The sequence below is a fragment of the Leucoraja erinacea genome, chromosome 26 (assembly GCF_028641065.1).
Source record: "Leucoraja erinacea ecotype New England chromosome 26, Leri_hhj_1, whole genome shotgun sequence".
Classification (NCBI taxonomy): Eukaryota; Metazoa; Chordata; class Chondrichthyes; order Rajiformes; family Rajidae; genus Leucoraja; species Leucoraja erinaceus.
The window spans coordinates 13,055,047-13,072,730 of NC_073402.1; the positions used below are offsets into that span (position 1 = coordinate 13,055,047).

At 40.6% G+C, this 17,684-nt stretch overlaps 1 protein-coding gene across 1 annotated transcript in view; it reads left to right on the forward strand.

Moving 5' to 3' along the window:
* csmd2 (CUB and Sushi multiple domains 2) overlaps window positions 1-17,684 on the forward strand; it is a 577,487-nt gene that overhangs the window by 238,624 nt on the left and 321,179 nt on the right. The window contains 3 exon segments of the mRNA XM_055656152.1: window positions 1,307-1,463; window positions 8,221-8,412; window positions 9,605-9,731. Coding sequence (XP_055512127.1) covers window positions 1,307-1,463; window positions 8,221-8,412; window positions 9,605-9,731 — 476 coding nt within the window.

A 17,684-nucleotide genomic window follows, 5' to 3' on the forward strand; every position in this document is an offset into this window, starting at 1 on the left:
GTCTAATATAAGAAATAGAGATATAGTGATGTTTTAAAAAGTGTTGTCTTCTGAAAGTTCACAATGCTCATTTTGTGTGGGTTGTCCTTCTTCTCCTTGCCTCTAATAATTCTATCACTGCCTGAATTTCACAACCTTCTGTATAATTAACAAGAACACTCAGTTTTGAAGTTGAGAACTTCAATTCAGTTGACCAAAAAAATATGTTCCTCAAAATGAAATAGTTTGGTTTCCAACATGCAGAGTCATCCAGTTACAGTTAAAATATTTGTTGTTGAAAAATTAAGCACATCCACATTGGGTATTTAACACCAATCTTTAATTTTGTGTTAAATTGTAATATTTTAAATTTAACACCAATATTTAATAATCTGGTGGATTATTAAATATAATAAAGTTTGGAAGCATGATGTAATTATTATTAATGTGCATTTACTCAATGTAACTGAAATCCAATTTGTAATTTCTGAAATGTAAAATATTGCCTTCATTTTTTTGTAAGAATTGTTTCGATCTGCTTTTACATAGAAACAGAGAAAGTAGGTGCAGGAGTAGGCTATTCGGCCCTTTGAGCCACCACCGCCATTCAATGTGATCATGGTTGATCATCTAATATTAGTACCCCGTTTCTGCTTTCTCCCCATATCCCTTGAAACCATTAGCCTTAAGGGCTATACCTAACTCTCTCTTGAATACATCCAGTGCGTTGGCCTCCACTGCCTTCTGTGACAGAGAATTTTACAGATTCACAACTCTCTGGGTGAAAAACAAAATCCTCATCTTAGTCCTAAATGGCCCACCCCCTTATTCTCAAAACAGTGACCCCTGGTTCTGGACCCCCCCCCCCCCCATTTTTCCTGCATCTAGACTTAAGAATTTTATATGTTTCTAGATTGCCCCTCATCATTCTAAATTCTAGTGAATATAATCCCCAGTTGATCCATTCTTTTGAGATAACTGTTCTACTGTTTTAACTTTCTTTCAAAGAAAGTTTCTGGAATCAAATACGCATTGCAACATTAACCACTGTGATGTCAGAGCTGCTGCAGATATATATGCTACGGAACACATTTTATGGGAGTGCTGTAAAACTTCAATCATTTCACACCAATTACCTTCTAATTGCTGCATTTTATTGAAGAAAGAGCTTGGTAATGTCAGGGAAAGATTTGTTCTTTGTGTTATGTGTAATAAAAATAACAAGCTTATTTCCAAATAAAAAGTTCACAACTTGCAGGCAGGGGTAAACTGTGCCCACTGCTCTATTCTTTGCAACATTTAATATTGCGTTATTTCTTGATCATAGATTTTTGATGGGAAGGATAGCACCTCCCGTGTACTTGGCACTTTCACTGGATTGGAGATGCTAGGCGTCATTCTGAATAGCACATCAAGCAACCTGTGGCTGGAGTTTGTCACAAATGCAGAAAACACAAGCAAAGGATTTGAACTCCTTTTTTCAAGTAAGTGTCAGATTATGGTTAAATGGTTCTTTATTGCCATGTTTGCACAGCACAGTGAAATTATTTTGCTCAACAACAAATGCACAGTCGGCACAATTTTGGCACTGTTTAAAATAAAAAGAAACACAGAAAACTCAAACCGACCAATTTCCAAAGTCCAGTCCATTTGTTTGAAGTCCTGGAACGCCACCGATCCAGGAAGCCTGCAGGCCTGCAGCCCCCAGTGCCTGTCATAAGGTTATGCGATAGGAGTAGAATTAGGCCATTCAGCCCATCAAATCTACTCTGCCATTCAATCATGGCTGATCTATCTCTTCCTCCTTACTTCATTCTCTTGCCTTCTCCTCATAACCTCTGACACATGAACTAATCAAAAATCTATCTATCTCTGCCTTAAAAATATCCACTAACGGCCTCTACAACCTTCTGTGGCAAAGAATTCCACAGACTCACCACCCTTTGACTAAAGAAATGGTTCCTCATCTTAATACAAGAACCTCCTTTAATTCGAAGGCTATGACATCTAATCATAGACACTCCCACTAGTGGAAATATCCTCTCCTCATCCACTCTATCCAAGCCTTTCTGTATGTTCACTGGTACTCACTGTACGGTAATATTATTCTTACTGATAAATGTCTGCCAAATACCTGAGACCATTGAGTAGTGGGAGAATATATGTATTTCTGTTAACTTTGTATTGCTGTCTGTTGCTGGCCCTGGATGGTCAACTGGAATGCTTGCCGCATTCCCGACATGCTCACTAACCTGGGACCAATTTGCAGGGCTTATCTCACTAGTCTTCTGCACTCTTGAGTCAGTCAACAAGGTCTGGACAGTGACCAGGAATTGGGCTGCATGCTGCTGATTCCCCATTCCCAAAAGCTTTTCCAGATGCCAAAATTAGGGAAATAAATAACATGTGGACCCCTCACGTGAGATGGGCAAGATTTAAAATGAATCTGAGGGCCAACTTTTTCAGTCAGAGGTATATGGATCAGTCTGCCATACGAGGTAGTTGAGGCAGATACTATAGCATAATTTAAAAAAAAACACTTGAACAGGTACATATAAAAAAAGAATATGGGCCAAACACAAACAATTCTGACTCGGGGGCATCTTGGTTGACATGGACGAGTTGGTCCAAAGGGCCTGTGCTGTATGACTATGCAGTGTGGTTACTTTTCAGCAATGTAGCATTATCACATGGAACATTCATCAGCAGCTTAAGGACTCGGCATGTAATTAATTTTGATATGCTACCTTGCAGATAAATCTGTTTCACCTCATAACATTTGTGAAGACATTACAAATTGGCAATGAGAATGGTAATGTTCCCACAGAAATGTTGAGCTCGTTGATGCTCAGTAAGAGTTGCGTCAAGTTCATTTGACCAGGTGAAACTCAATGACACTTTTGTAAAAATTGAAGACAATGAAGATCAAAAGGAATTCCCTGGATTAAATATGCGACTGAAGTGAGATCTGTGATCTGCACTTGTCCAGATGGCGCATTCAAGATATTTGACAAAATGCAGGAAAGTGCAATCCATTCAATTGTGCCTCATCCATCGGTTCAAGCGTTCACGCCACTGCTACCAGTAAACCATAGCTATTATGAAGGTTGTCCCATATATCAAAAGTCTCTCTTGGCACTATCTTCCAAATGCACGACCTCAACACCTAAGAAGGATGATTGCAGATGATGAAAAACATCCTAGACATTTTTAAACACTCTAAGTCAATGCCATCTTAACCTGAGTTTCTATCACCATTCTTTTCTTGTTTTGCAGGATCAAAATCCTGAAACCTCCTATACAATAATATTGTGATAGTCTCATTTACACATGAACTAAGAGGTTCACTTAGGCGCCTTCCAACACTCTCCTTGGGAGTTATTGTGAATCGATAACACATGCTAACCATTGACGACAATATCCACCTCATAACAATGAGTTTGTAAAAAAATTGCATAAGTTTGGTTAGGCGTAGTGATAGAGCTGATACGTCACAGGGATAGAGACGGTGACCAGCGTTCGATCCTGACTACGGGTGCTGTCTGTGCAACGTTTGTACATTCTCCCTGTGACTGCATGGGGTTTGTCCGGGTACTCCATTTCCCTTTAAATTCCAAAGACATGCAGGTTTGCAGGTTAATTGGCTTAGGTAAAAAAATGCCCCTAGTGTGTAGGATAGAACGAGCGTACGGGTGATCGTTGGTTGGCATGGACTCGGAGGGGCGAAGGTCCTGTTTCCACACTGTATCTCTAAACCAAACTAAGTTGAATCTGATTATTTGTGCTGATATGTGTCAAACACCAACAAAACTGGTAAAAATCAAACTGCTGGTGGAACTCAGTGTGTCACGCAACATGTCTGGAGGGAAATGGAGTGCCAACATTTTGTGTCGGGACCTTTCATCAGTCTTAAGAAGAGTCCCAACCCGAAAGGATGTCTGATCGTTTCCCACCGCAGATGCTGCCTGTCTGCTAAGTTCCTCTCGCAGTCTGTTTTTGACTCAAACTGCGGTCTCTTGTGTCAAGCGTGTAATTGTATTGCTTTTAGGACAGGAAAACATCCAAACCATGTCACTGGAGTATTCTCAATTGAAACTGATACAAGCCCAAGAAAAAAGCATCAAGGGAATGGATTAGTTAAAGAGCAGGATTGTATGTTTTGTAGCTGTGGGCTTGAACAGGCGCTTCTATCAGAGATGGAAGGATCATATGGCATCAAGGGGGTAAATTTGGAGGAATGTAAAAGCTGTGTTGGGAGGGGGTAATAGAGGTAGGCAATTGTTTTTTGCAGAACTGGTGAACATTGAAAACTCAGTGAAATCATCTAAACTTAGTTCATAAGTGATAGGAGTAGAATTAGGTCATTTTGTCCATTATTCTGCCATTCAATCATGGCTGAACTATCTTTCCCTCTTAACCCCATTCTCCTGCTTTCTCCGCATAACTCTGACACCTGTAATAATCAATAATTAATAACTCAACACATTTTACTTGTTTAAGAAAGAACTGCAGAGGCTGGAAAAATCGAAGGTGGACAAAAATGCTGGAGAAACTCAGCGGGTGAGGCAGCATCTATGGAGCGAAGGAATAGGTGACGTTTCGGGTCAAGACTCAAAACGTCACCTATTCCTTCGCTCCATAGATGCTGCCTCATCCGCTGAGTTTCTCCAGCATTTTTGCCGACCAACACATTTTACTTTATCAGTCTTTTCATTAAAATACTCATTAACATATACTGACACTTCTGGTGACTGAGGGATAGACATTTGTAACACAATGCAGATTACATTGAATAAATTCACACACACAATCCAACAGACACTCACTGGATTTAAATTTTAGATGTAGCCTGTAGCCTGCAGCTGATATGGTATTGCCTTTAGTGCGCTGTGCTCAAGTTGAATTTCTGTCAGAATCTTTGGATGTCTGAAATTTGTCTTTGAAAAAGATGTAAATAAAATATTGAATTTGGAGCTCAATTCGACTCCCATTGTGGAATACCGAGTCTTGTTGTATGAGATTGTACTGAAATAGTAAGGAATAAATCAAAATATGAAATGGTAGGAGTTGGCAATTACACTATCTTTTACTGCTGAGAAATCCTCTGATATATGTATACGCATATCAGCTGATGAGGTCCTGTTGTGCCAAAATCATAAGTATTTAGCACATGTGGGAAATGAGAAACTCAGGTGAGAAGGAGTATGTGTTTATTTCATGAGCTTTGTGGTCCATACACCCGTGAAGCTGTTAGAAAGCCACATATCCAAATAGGGAATCTGGCTGTAGCAAAGCTAATTCAGAATACATCATAGAATTTCATTGAAACCTGAATGTATTTATCTGTACCCCGAGTATCCCTTCTGGATACAGTCAAACCCTGATAATTGGGCACTCTTGTGGCTTTGCCGAAGCTAGACAGATAATTTATTCCTTCCAGTCTCCCAATACCTTTTTAATTTGAGTTTTGTTCAGATGTTGCACAATCTATGGGGACAGCAGGAAACAAAACTCAGACAGTTTAAAGGAATGTGGGAATGAGATCCTGATGAGTTTAAAAGAACCCCAGGAAACAGAAGCTGGTGAATTGGGTGCTGACCCATAGCTCCCCAAACAAACGGGTGGTAGATTGCCTGAATTTTACTGTATTTAATTTGTAATTGTGAAAACTGTATCCGTTACAATGCAAATACCTTTGCAAAACTGTTGGAGACCTCCTTTTGAGACTTCATGCCAAATGTTGCTTGATGATACCCTAGTGAAGTATGTTGGGGTGTTTTACCACATTGCAGATCTGATACAAGTTCAAGTAGTTGTTGATTGAGATGAGGCGAAATGATTTACAATGAAAACAGTCTAATCAAACTCAATATTTCTCCAAACAAGCAATATTATGAAAACCATTCACCAGTGGCAGTTTGATTTGTTAACATCCGTTCAATTGTCATTCTGACTCAACCACTCTGTAATTATGACTGTTGTCCAGATGAATGGATTGAATAAGACTGAGTGTTTTTTAGAATGCAGTGTCAAAGCTCAAGATTGTAGAGAAATTGACGTGAACACTGGCACAGATTGGGACAGCAGCTTCTCTGATACCAGTAGCATAACTATTTTAAGAAATCAATAAATTCGTTAACAAGATAAGTTTCAGTTGGCAGTTGACAATCACTCAAGTATAATCCTCATGTTTGTCTCATGTAACCAGTAACATCCACATTTTCCATTAGCATGCTTCTCTATTTGAAGCTGATAAATGTACAATTTGATGAAACAGTAAGCACATTGTAAATGTTAGAGTTTTTCCTTTTATTTTATATTATCTATGTATCTGTGTTGTGCATGAAACCATTTATTATATGCAGTAGTTGGAGACAACCCGATGGTTATCCAAATCTGCATCAGTCATCCTGAGCTTCTGGTTGCCTGCTGCATTAGTTCCCTATCCCACTCCCACCATAACCTTTCTGTCTAGGAAGGATCTGCAGATGCTGGTTTACACTGAAGATAGACACAAAATGCTGGAATAACTCAGTGGGACAGGCAGCATCTCTGGAGAGAAGGAATGGGTGACGTTTTGGGTTGAGACCCTTCTTCTGACTGAGAGTCAGAGGAGAGGGAGACACAGAGATATGGAAGGGTACGATGTGAAAATGAGAGATCAAAGGGGAGGAAGCTCAAGGAAATTGTAGAATGGATCATTGTTAGCTGAGGGGAAGGTGACAATGAGGCATTCAATCAGTAGCATTTAATCAGGACGTCAGTGAAACTAGTCGGAGAACTTGGACAGGGGCCTAAGGCTTCCTATATTGTTGCAGCATGGCTCAGTGTAGGCTTAATTAACAACGCACCTTCCATCTTGGCACTTTGCAGGCTGCAGGACTGAATGTTGAACTCAACAACTTGCGGTAACATACTTTCTTTGTATCAAGATTGGCCATTTTTTGATACTTCCATCCCCCTCTTCTTTTTTTTTCTTTCATTGGTATGTTGTGGCTCACTGACCATGTTGCAGCATGGCATTACCAAACAACTTTACAAGGTTAGTTACACGTTACACAGATAAAATACCTGAACAGCCCCTTAATGGCTATATTATTTCACTCTATCACAAAAACTTCCTCACATGCTCTGTTTCCTAATCTAACCTGTTTTTTCTCCTCTCCAGTTCTGATGAAAGTTCTTTGACCTGATGCATTAATTGTTTCTCTTTCTAGAGATGCTGCATGGTCAGTTGAGTCTTCCCTGCAGTTTACGATGTTGCATCCATGTTCTTTATTTTTCCTGAACATTAAGTCAACAATACTTGTATTCAATTGAATCATCTTTGAAGAACAAAGATACTTTGAAAATGTTGAATTAAGGTTTTGAGGTTTCAAGGTCAGTTTATTGTCACAAGTACCAATTAAGGTACTGTGAAATTTGCCATACGACCATACTAAGTCAAAGGTAACAAGCCACACAACCACAGAAAAGTTAACATAAACATCCATCACAGTGAATTCCACATTCCTCACTGTGATGAAAGGCAATAAAGTTCAATCTTTGTCCTCTTTGTTCTCCCGCGTTCGTGGCAGTCAAACCGTCCGCAGTCGGGGCGACCAAAGCCCCCGCAGCCGACGATTGAAGCCCCCGTCGGGGTGATCAAAAATCCCGCGTTGAGGCAGTTGAAACTTGTGATCCCCAGCAAAGGGATCGCAAGCTCCGTGATGTTAAAGTCCCACAGACTCCCGCGGCTTGGAGCTCCGAGTTGGTCTCCAGGAAAGGCCGCCAACTCCACGATGTTAGGCCGCAATGGGGACGGAGATACGATACTGAAAAAAATCTCATATCCATCGAGGTAAGAGATTGAAAATAAAAAGTTTCCCCAAACCCCCCCCCCCCCCCCCCCCCCCCCCCCCCCCCCCCCCCCCCCCCCCCCCCCCCCCATAAAAAACAAACCACAAACACAAAAACATACTTTTTAACACTTACTGAAAATATCAAAAAGAAGAAAGGACGGGCAGACTGTTGACGAGGAAGCCACTGCTTGTGGCGCCACCCGGTATTTATAAGTACATGCTGAAAACATGAGTCTCCCAGTTGGTAACTATTGATTATTAATGAGTAAACTTGGATAATCGTATGATTATCCTGAAAGTAAACATGATATTTGACATTTATAAAAAAGGAAAAAGCTGAATATTTAACTTTTTGCATATATTGTGTTTTTAATTCAATGTCATTGAATCCTTTTGCCAGGTTTTGAACTGGTCAAGTGTGAAGACCCAGGTACTCTACAGTTTGGCTATAAGAGTCAGGATGAGGGACATTTTGCAGGAACAACTGTTGTCTTCCGTTGCATGCCAGGATACACATTGCAGGGAATGTCAGTGCTCACCTGCTTAACTGGAGACCGTCGAGCTTGGAACAATCCACTGCCTTCCTGCGTAGGTAGGAAATCAGATTTGTGACAATACATTTTGCTAAAAATAGGTGATATTATGACAAAATACTATTTAACTCTTCATGCATATTCTTTTCTCCTGTCCACCCAGGAAAAAAAGAGACGAGTGGTAGATATTTAAATATCTATTATCTATCGAGATAATTTAAGTAGTTGATACTTAAATAACGTATATAAAATCATGTCAGACCAAGAAAATGTAATAGGAAGGACCTATAGGAGTTGACTCGTAAATGGCTGATAGAATACAGTTAACATAATTGGTCGAAGAATTAGAGAAGAGATGAGGAAATGATTTTCACTTAAAGGATGTTAGGGGCCTGGATTCCCTTGCATGCTTGAATGGATAATAGAAGCAGAAAGTCTCATCACGTTTAAAAACTACCTGAATATTTACTTCAAGAGCCGTGATCTGCAGGACTCGAATCTGCAAGGTGGACGATGAAATCAGGGAGTATCTTTCTTGACTAGAAGAAGCAAAATCTGTCGAAGGTTTCCTGTGTCAATGAACTTTCTATTACACGATGATTTTCTGCACACTTGTGTTCATGACAGACACAGAGCAGTCCTCTTAAGCCAAGATTGAAGACTGACCAATCTTAACATGGGCATAGACTATAATAGCAAGTTATGCGTTTATTCAGAGTGGTTCGTGTGACCTCTCATGGCTTTATGTACAAAAGCAGGGTATTTAAAAAGCTCACTTGCTACAGTACATAGGTTACCCAAGCCACAATAAATCCACAATTAATGGGCACAGATGGAGAGCAAATCTCCATTTTGTGAAATCATGAAATGCACCTTAAGACAGTTTAAATGTGAAGATTATATTTAGATGATCCACTATCCTCTGATGTAAATAAACTGTCCATTAGATTGTTTGAAAAGAGAACCAAATAAAACTAACTTGACCAGATGAGGGTTAAAGGACAAACTGCTTGAGAAATGCAATTAATTGCTTCCATTGTAGTTTTTAAATGATTAATGTGATGTTAATAATGTAGTCGTACAGTGCTCAATAGGCATTGTCTTCCAGTGACATTTTAATTTGAATGGATCAATGTATACTTTGCTGCTTTTTTTTTTCCTGCAGCTCCCTGATTGTATCTTTAATTATAAGATTTTATTTTTTGTCAGAAATGTTCAAATGTTGCCTTCTTGTTCCATAAATATTCTCAGCTGAATGTGGAGGTCATATCGTTGGACAGACATCGGGTAGAATCTTATCACCTGGTTACCCAGTGCCATATGATCACAATCTCCACTGTACCTGGTTTGCTGAAGCGGATCCTGGCAGCATGATCAGGTAAAATAAATGCTGTTTTATCTAATAACAAAGAAATCACAATTCAAAACTACTTTTTGGGTACCGTGTTCTGCATTTTTCTCCTTTTCGAGTCACAATTAGGAACAAATTAAGTCAGTAGCCCCAATTTTGATAACATTAGATGTGATTTGCATACAAATCATTTTATGAAACGGACGTGGATTTTATTGGATGTTTTGGATTAATTAAATGAAAAGAGCCTTGGGAAAAAAAACTCACTCGATAGGCAATTCTTGGAATAAACTTTGGGATTGTCTTCCTTTTCTGTAATTCCCTCCTGTCCATCAATGCCGGGTGATTTTTTTTTTTGATTTGATGTGTGCCAGGTATACATTCTGCCCACTTAATGAACGATATTTGAAACAGTTGATTTTCGATGATGAATTTACAGTGAACCACCTGGCAAATAAAATGATGGAAATTTGAGTATCTGAAATGCTGTGCTGGATGGCCATAGTAATAATGTTGCAGATTTCACTACCTTTGGCATCATGGAAAAGTTATTGAGCATTTAATTGTTGAGAACATGTTCCTGGGGGGGTAATGATCCAGAAAATAGACAGCAAGAAGTTTGGTGTCTCTGATATGACCCTTGCCCAACCACGTGTTCAAGGTTGACTTTAGAGGGAAGCTTTAGGGGTGGATTAGTTGAAGTGCAGTGGTAGATGGAGGCAGGCATGGCCTGAAGAGTCAAAGATAAGGACTGAGGATAGCCTACGTTCCAAATCCAGAGAAGACCTTGTGCATAGGAAAGAACTGCAGATGCTGGTTTACATGGAAGATAGACACAAAATTCTGGAGTAACTCAGCGGGACAGGCAGCATCTCTGGGGAGAAGGGGTCGAGACCCATCTTCAGTCTGAAGAAGGGTCTCGACCAGAAACGTCACCCATTCCTCCTCTACAGAGATGCTGTCTGTCCCGCTGAGTTACTCCAGCATGTTGTGTCTATCTCCAGTGAAGACCTTGTTGGTCTATGAGTGCAGAACAATAGTTATTCCCTGGATAAGTACGGGTGTCATGGGTTATGGGGAGAAGGCAGGAGAATGGAGTTAGGAGGGAGAGATAGATCAGCCATGATAGAATTGTGGAAACATAGAAACATAGAAATTAGGTGCAGGAGTAGGCCATTCGGCCCTTCGAGCCTGCACCGCCATTCAATATGATCATGGCTGATCATCCATCTCAGTATCCCGTACCTGCCTTCTCTCCATACCCCCTGATCCCCTTAGCCACAAGGGCCAGATCTAACTCCCTCTTAAATATAGCCAATGAACTGGCCTCAACTACCCTCTGTGGCAGAGAGTTCCAGAGATTCGCCACTCTCTGTGTGAAAAAAGTTCTTCTCATCTCGGTTTTAAAGGATTTCCCCCTTATCCTTAAGCTGTGACCCCTTGTCCTGGACTTCCCTAACATCGGGAACAATCTTCCTGCATTTAGCCTGTCCAACCCCTTAAGAATTTTGTAAGTTTCTATAAGAAGTGGAGTAGACTTAATGGGCCAAATGGCCTAATTCTGCTCCTGTCATTTATGGACTTGTGACAATTTGGTCTGATTTCACCCCAAATGTTCTGAAAAGACCATTGACCCACAGTGATTTCATCCAACGTTCAGTTGATGTGAAAACCCTGTCAGGCACGTAGAGGTGAAGTCCTGCTTGGATTTCTGCAGTGCCCTTCAAGTCATTTGAAAGCTATTTTAAGGCATGTGACCCTGAGAAAAGCAATACTTCACATTTTAATTTCTCAGCCAGTATGCGGCTCTGTACTTATCGTTCACAAACTGAACAATGTTGTGTTCTTTTAATGGAACGCAGTTGAGTGACAAAGGGCAGGGATATGGCAGAGAATGTAGTGATCACTAATTAAGAAGGCGGTGTTTCACAGAAAATCTTAGGAGAAGGTCACCTCCATTTGCGCATCCTTGGAAGGGCAGAGTGGTGTATCTAATCTGAAAAATAACACAAGAATGAGTCAGTAAAATAACTTCTGGATCTTTGATATTGATTCACAGCCTTGGCTAGGATTTACAGTCTCGGGAATTCATTTTCTTTGCTTTTAACAAGGTCAATACTTCAGTTTACCACACTAGAATTGGCATGCATGGTGCAATATTTTTATATGAGTTTTATCTTAAATCTATAGTTTGTCTTGGCACATCGTTTTGGGAGGGCGCGGTAGCGTAGCGGTAGATTTTCCACTTTACAGCGCCAGAGACCCGGCTTTGATCCTGACTATAGTTGCTGTCTGTGCAGAGATTTACGTTCTCCCTGTGACCGCGTAGGTTTTTTCGAGTGCTCAGGTTTCCTCTCGCACTCCAAAGATGTTTGTAGGTTAATTGGCTTTTGTAAAATTGTAAATTGTCCCTAGTGCATAGGATAGTGCTAATGTATGAGGTGATCACTTGTCGGCACAAACTCGATGGGCCAAAGGGCCTGTTTCCACACTATAAAGTCTCTGTACCTTTTGCAAATTCAGTCTGCGCTCCCTATACTCTATTAAGTGTATATGAAATGTGTGAGGAAAGTGCAATACCTGACATGGTGTGCAATGCAGAATCCCTGTGAGTTTGCATGTGTGCAAGGGGGTTGTATCTCTTGCACCAAAACAGTGCATGAGAGAGTTGAGAGCTGCTTCACTGTTAATTGGCAAGGGTCCCATCTTTCTTGCCCTTCTTCCAGGAACTCCAAGACATCAGTTTCACATCTTGCTCCAACACCCTCCACCTTGCTTATATATCTGGCTAAAGTCACCCCTCCCTCCTTTGGCCCACCCGCAAAATTACTTCTACACCTTAGGGCCACCATACAAGCACATGCTTCAACTTATTGGCTCCCGTTTCAACTGGCTCAGCATGCTACCAATCACTTCTCTCAACGCAAGTGACTCTGCTATCAACAAAGTCTTTGAGCTCAGGTCCACTCTTGTCCTCCCACTGCTATCAGCAACTTATCCAACTTATTTTGCTTGTTCCATAATGGCAGAGCTCAGAGCTAGCTGGGATTGTTACGAGGTGATGCCTTGGAAGCCAATCTGATCACTTGCACAGTGTTGGGCCCTGTACACTCTCCCCAGACATTAGCTGCTAAGCAGTCTTGTGTAAATCTGGCTTGGAGTCAAGGAGTTGTATCATTTTAATGCACTATGCTTCTTGTTTTACTGTAAAACTATTTAGGATAATTTGGACTTATAGTTGCCAAAAGAATAGGAACTAGAAAGTGATAATTTACAGGTTGGAATATGAAAAATAAATATGGTGAAATAAAAATACAGGGAGTAGAGCAGCATTATTGTTCAATCGCAATTAATTATTAGGTTGCATGCATCCACAAGGAAAATTGGGAGAAAAAGGCTATTCAGCTCAGGAGCCAGTGCATGTTTAATTAGGGCTGGTCTGCACTTCAACTTCTTTCATGCCTCTATTCCACATATTTCTCGATACATTTTCTTTGCAAAAATTCATTTTGAGAGCCCCATGGTGCTCCAGCATTCATGCTCTTTAGGGGAATGCACCACAATGTTCTTCTGATAGGGGAAAGCATTTTACTTTACAGGGGAAAATAAATAACACGGGGATGGAGAGCAATATCAAGGAGAAAAGAAAGAGGTGAAAGAAAATCAACAAAATATACTCTTTGACATAAAGAAGAATTTAGTTTTAGTCCGAGAAGCTCCAACTTCAATATCGCCAAATATCACCATTGAGGAATTTGTTTTTGTCTGAATATGAACGGCAATGTGCATCCCTGAACATATTAACTGTCACAAGACACCATGCTAGAGTGCAGCTGAATCTAATAAAGAATATAATAACAGGGAGCTGAAGTACGCTACGTGGCACCTTGAGTTTGTCCTGCCACTGAATTCGAAAATATATTTATCTGATCATCGTGTCAGATTTCCTTCCTGCCAATTTCATGTAACCCTTGATTCCCCTGCAGAAATCTGAATCTGTGACCTTATGAAGTCTGTTGGAAGGACCTGCAGATACTGATTTAAACCAAAGATAGACACAAAATGCTGGAGTAACTCAGCGGGACAGGCCGCATCTCTGGAGAGAAGGAATGGGTGACGTTTCGGGTCGAGACCCTTCTTCTAAAGTCTGAAAAAGGGTCTCTCTGATAGCTGTGTAAAATTGCTCTGTCCTTTGCTTGTTCCTGCAAGGATCTTCTAAAATCAGCCCTTTCTAAGCTGCAGCGGAAAACAAAATCAACAAGACAGCCGTACAAATGCCATCAGGAACTCCTCAGTTTACAATTCAGTTATCTCCACACACAACTGTGGAAATATGGTCACCCCTTAGAAAAATCAATTTTACGAACATACATACAGTACATGATTTAAGGTTTCATATTCACGGGTTTACGAGCCAAGTTGTGTTGCAGCTGACTTCACACTGAAGTTACCAGTTATAGCAGAAACAAGGAACGGAAGGTGCTGTTTTACAAAAAAAGATACAAAGTGCTGGAGTAACTCAGCAGATCAGACAGCATCCCTGGAGAATATGGACAGGTGATGTTTCAGGTTTAGACCCTTCTTCAGACTGATTGTTTTGGAGCGTGGATGAAAGTTGGAGAAAAGCAGGGGCAGGATAAGGCATGGCAAATAATGTGGATACAGGTGAGGGAGGGTTTTGATAGACAGATGGTTGTACAAAGTTCAGAGGTGAAAAGACAGAAGGTGCAAATCAAAGGCTTGAAGAGTTGTGAATTGTGAAGCTAGGTAGGAAGGAGAGTGAGGAGATATATAGTTGCAAGCCCGGCTGGGACACAGGGGAGAGAGAAAGAATGGGGAAAGACAAGGAGGAGGAGGGTGGTTTTGGTTCAATCCATTGGTTTGTAAGCTACCCCAGTTGAATATTAGGAGCTTTTCCTCCTCATTCTGGCCATGGAGGAGGACCAGGATAGAAAGTTCAGTATGAAAATGGGAAGAGGAGTTAAAATTGCTTGCAACAATGTGATCTAGTATTTCTTGATGAACCGAGGGCAAATGTTTGGCGAAACTTTGGTCACCAAGTCTACAGTTGGTCTCACCGATGTACAGGAACACCATATACAGTAGATGGGGTTAGAGGAGGTGCACATGAACCTCTGTCTCACCTGGAAGGACTGCTGGGGTGCCTGGATGGAGGTGAGGAAGGAGATATAGGGACAGGTGTTAAATCTCATGCGGTTGCAGGGGAAAATACCTGGGGAGGGCATACTTTGGGTAGGAAGGAATAAGTGGATGATACGTTGTATGCGGAGGCTGGTGGGGTGAAATGTGAGGACTAGTAGAGCCTGGGGAAGGGGGAGCAAGAGCAGAACTATGGGACGCAGGGGTGATGAGGGTGACAGTTATGACAGCAGAGAGAAACATCGTTAAATAAAATAAAAATCCTTTCCACTTTCTACAAATATCAGTCTCTCTGCAACTCTTTGGTTCAATCACCCCTTCACATCCAAACCATCTCCTCCGCAGGTACTCTCCCTTGCAAACACAGTAGACGTAACACATATGGGGAAAGAATGTTTTGAGTGCCAAAGCAACCTTGCGTCTATACACGCATTCCAGAAAGAGATTGCAGATGAGACCAGGCAATAAAATGCTTTATTTAGTCCTAAGGATTTGTCCAAGTGAGGAATGATGAGGACTGTTTAAGCATTACTGGACAGGAAGAAAAAACATCAGGGTTTCAATCGGAACAAGTGTATTCAAAATGGCAGCAGGGACATAGCTGAATAAATCAATGGCTACATCAATGGTGAATGGAGGTCCAAGGTCAGTTAACATTTTGAGATTTTTTTCCAGAATGGATGAAATGATTAATTTTATTGTCTGTTAATATTCTGTGATGAAATCCAGGAGAGTTGTTTACAGTCGTTGCAACGAGCAGGATAAATGTGATGAGCGGATAAATAATCCTGAGGAGGATAAGGTTGGGATTGGTTTTTTGAATGGGATTAATTAAGGCATTTTTCTGTTCGCACACGTGCATTAATAGTCTCTGTAGGCTTAGTGCAGTGTGAAATTAATTAAAAAAATAATGAGAAACATACAAATGACTTGACAGCCACGCGTGGAAGAAGCATGCAAATCCTGGTGCAGATGCAGTTAAACTCTTTCTGACAAGTGCAGTGCTTTGCAAAGCTGAGAAGTAGATTTGGTTGAAAATAATAATAGCAGAATGCCTCCAATACTATTTGCAATCAGATCAATAGGGATGTTGCTGATAGACAATATGCTATTTCACAGATGTAAAATACTTTCTATATTTCTGCTTAACGACAATCGGTCTAAGAAAATAAGACTTGTGTCCCAGCCAGAAAGGTGAATAATAGACTATAGAGAAGGCAACTGAAAAGACGGTGAGGCAAGCAACTAACTTAAATTCACCGGTTTACTGCAAACACTGAAATAGGATCAGCTAACCAATATATGATATTTGCTATTTGGATGGTACTGCATGAAAACAGGTTATTTGGCCCACCAAGTGTATGACAGCCACTGTTCATGTTAGTAAAGTAAAAGTAAACTTTATTGTCAATTCAAATAATGCAACAAGTAGTTACACAGAGGATTGAAATTGCGTTTCCCCATACTCCAAATGTGCAAGTAATATTTATAACACAGACAGACTATATACCAATAAAGATAGACAATGGACATATACATTATATAAAATATTCACAGTGTGCCAGAGTGCAGTAACACTTTGAGGTATGTTATTAAGGTGCAATAATAAAAGGTGCAATGCAGAAATAGCATACTGCAGACATTAAAGTTATTTTGACAGTCAGTTGGTCTTTGTTTGTGTAATGTTCATGGAATTTTCTTGAGTGTGTTGAGTAGTCTGATGGCCTTAGTTCTATGTTATCCCACTTTCCCATTGACTTCCTACAAATTGGAGGCAATCTTTTCAGCAAATGGTAAAATGACCTGTATTATGAGAGAATTTAAGTATAGGAGGAAAGATGAGTTACTGAAATTATGTTTGGTCCTGGTGGCCTGGAGTATTATGTATACATTTGATCTCCTTATCTGAAAAACATGGATGCAATTGTCAGAGAGGAAATGCAGCCAGGATTGAATAAACCGATTCCAAAGTTTGCTCTATAAAGAGCGATTGCGCCAACACAGTCTGTATTCTCTAGACTTTTGAAGACTGAGAGTAGATTTCACGGATGCTCGCAAGATCCTTACATGGTTCAACGGTCTGTGGGACATTTGTCCTGGCTGATGAGTCTAGAACCAAGAATCAGTCTCAGCATAAGGGGCAGCTCATTGATGACATGAAATCAGGAGAAATTTCAAGCCCGAAAGGGTAGTGTATCTTTCGAATACTGGAGGGTTGTGGACACAAATTCATTCAGCTCATTCAAAATAGACATGGATAACTTTTTGGATAATATCATAATCAGAAGATATGGATATTGTGGAGGAAACCAGCATTAGGATCGACCAGCCGTGAGCTCCTTCAATGGTGGAGCACATTCAAAAGCCACATGGCCTGCTCCTGCGTCTGTTTCTTAAGTTCTCATAGAATGAAAGTGATGGGCAGTAGAACCAAAAATGATGTGAGTAAAAATGTATTTCTAAACAGTAAATGTTTTGAGTCTGGAATGCATTGTAACGGGAAATAGTAGAAGCCACTTTAATTATTGTTATTCAAAAGTGTCAGATAAATACTCGGATTTATGGAGAGCCAGACGTGATATCACAGAGGAACTACCCCGGGATACAGCTCCTTAAAGGGCCTGTCCCACTGTATGAGGTAATTCAAGAGTTCTCCCGAGTTTCCCCTGATTCGAACTCGGAGAATTACGGTAATAGCCGCTCGTAGGTACTTGGGGCTCTCGTGGACATTTTTCATGTTGAAAAATCTTCACGAGTCTTCACGAGCTTACCACGTTTCCCGAGTACCTGCCGTTAGCGTTTCGAGCCGCTAAGAGATGT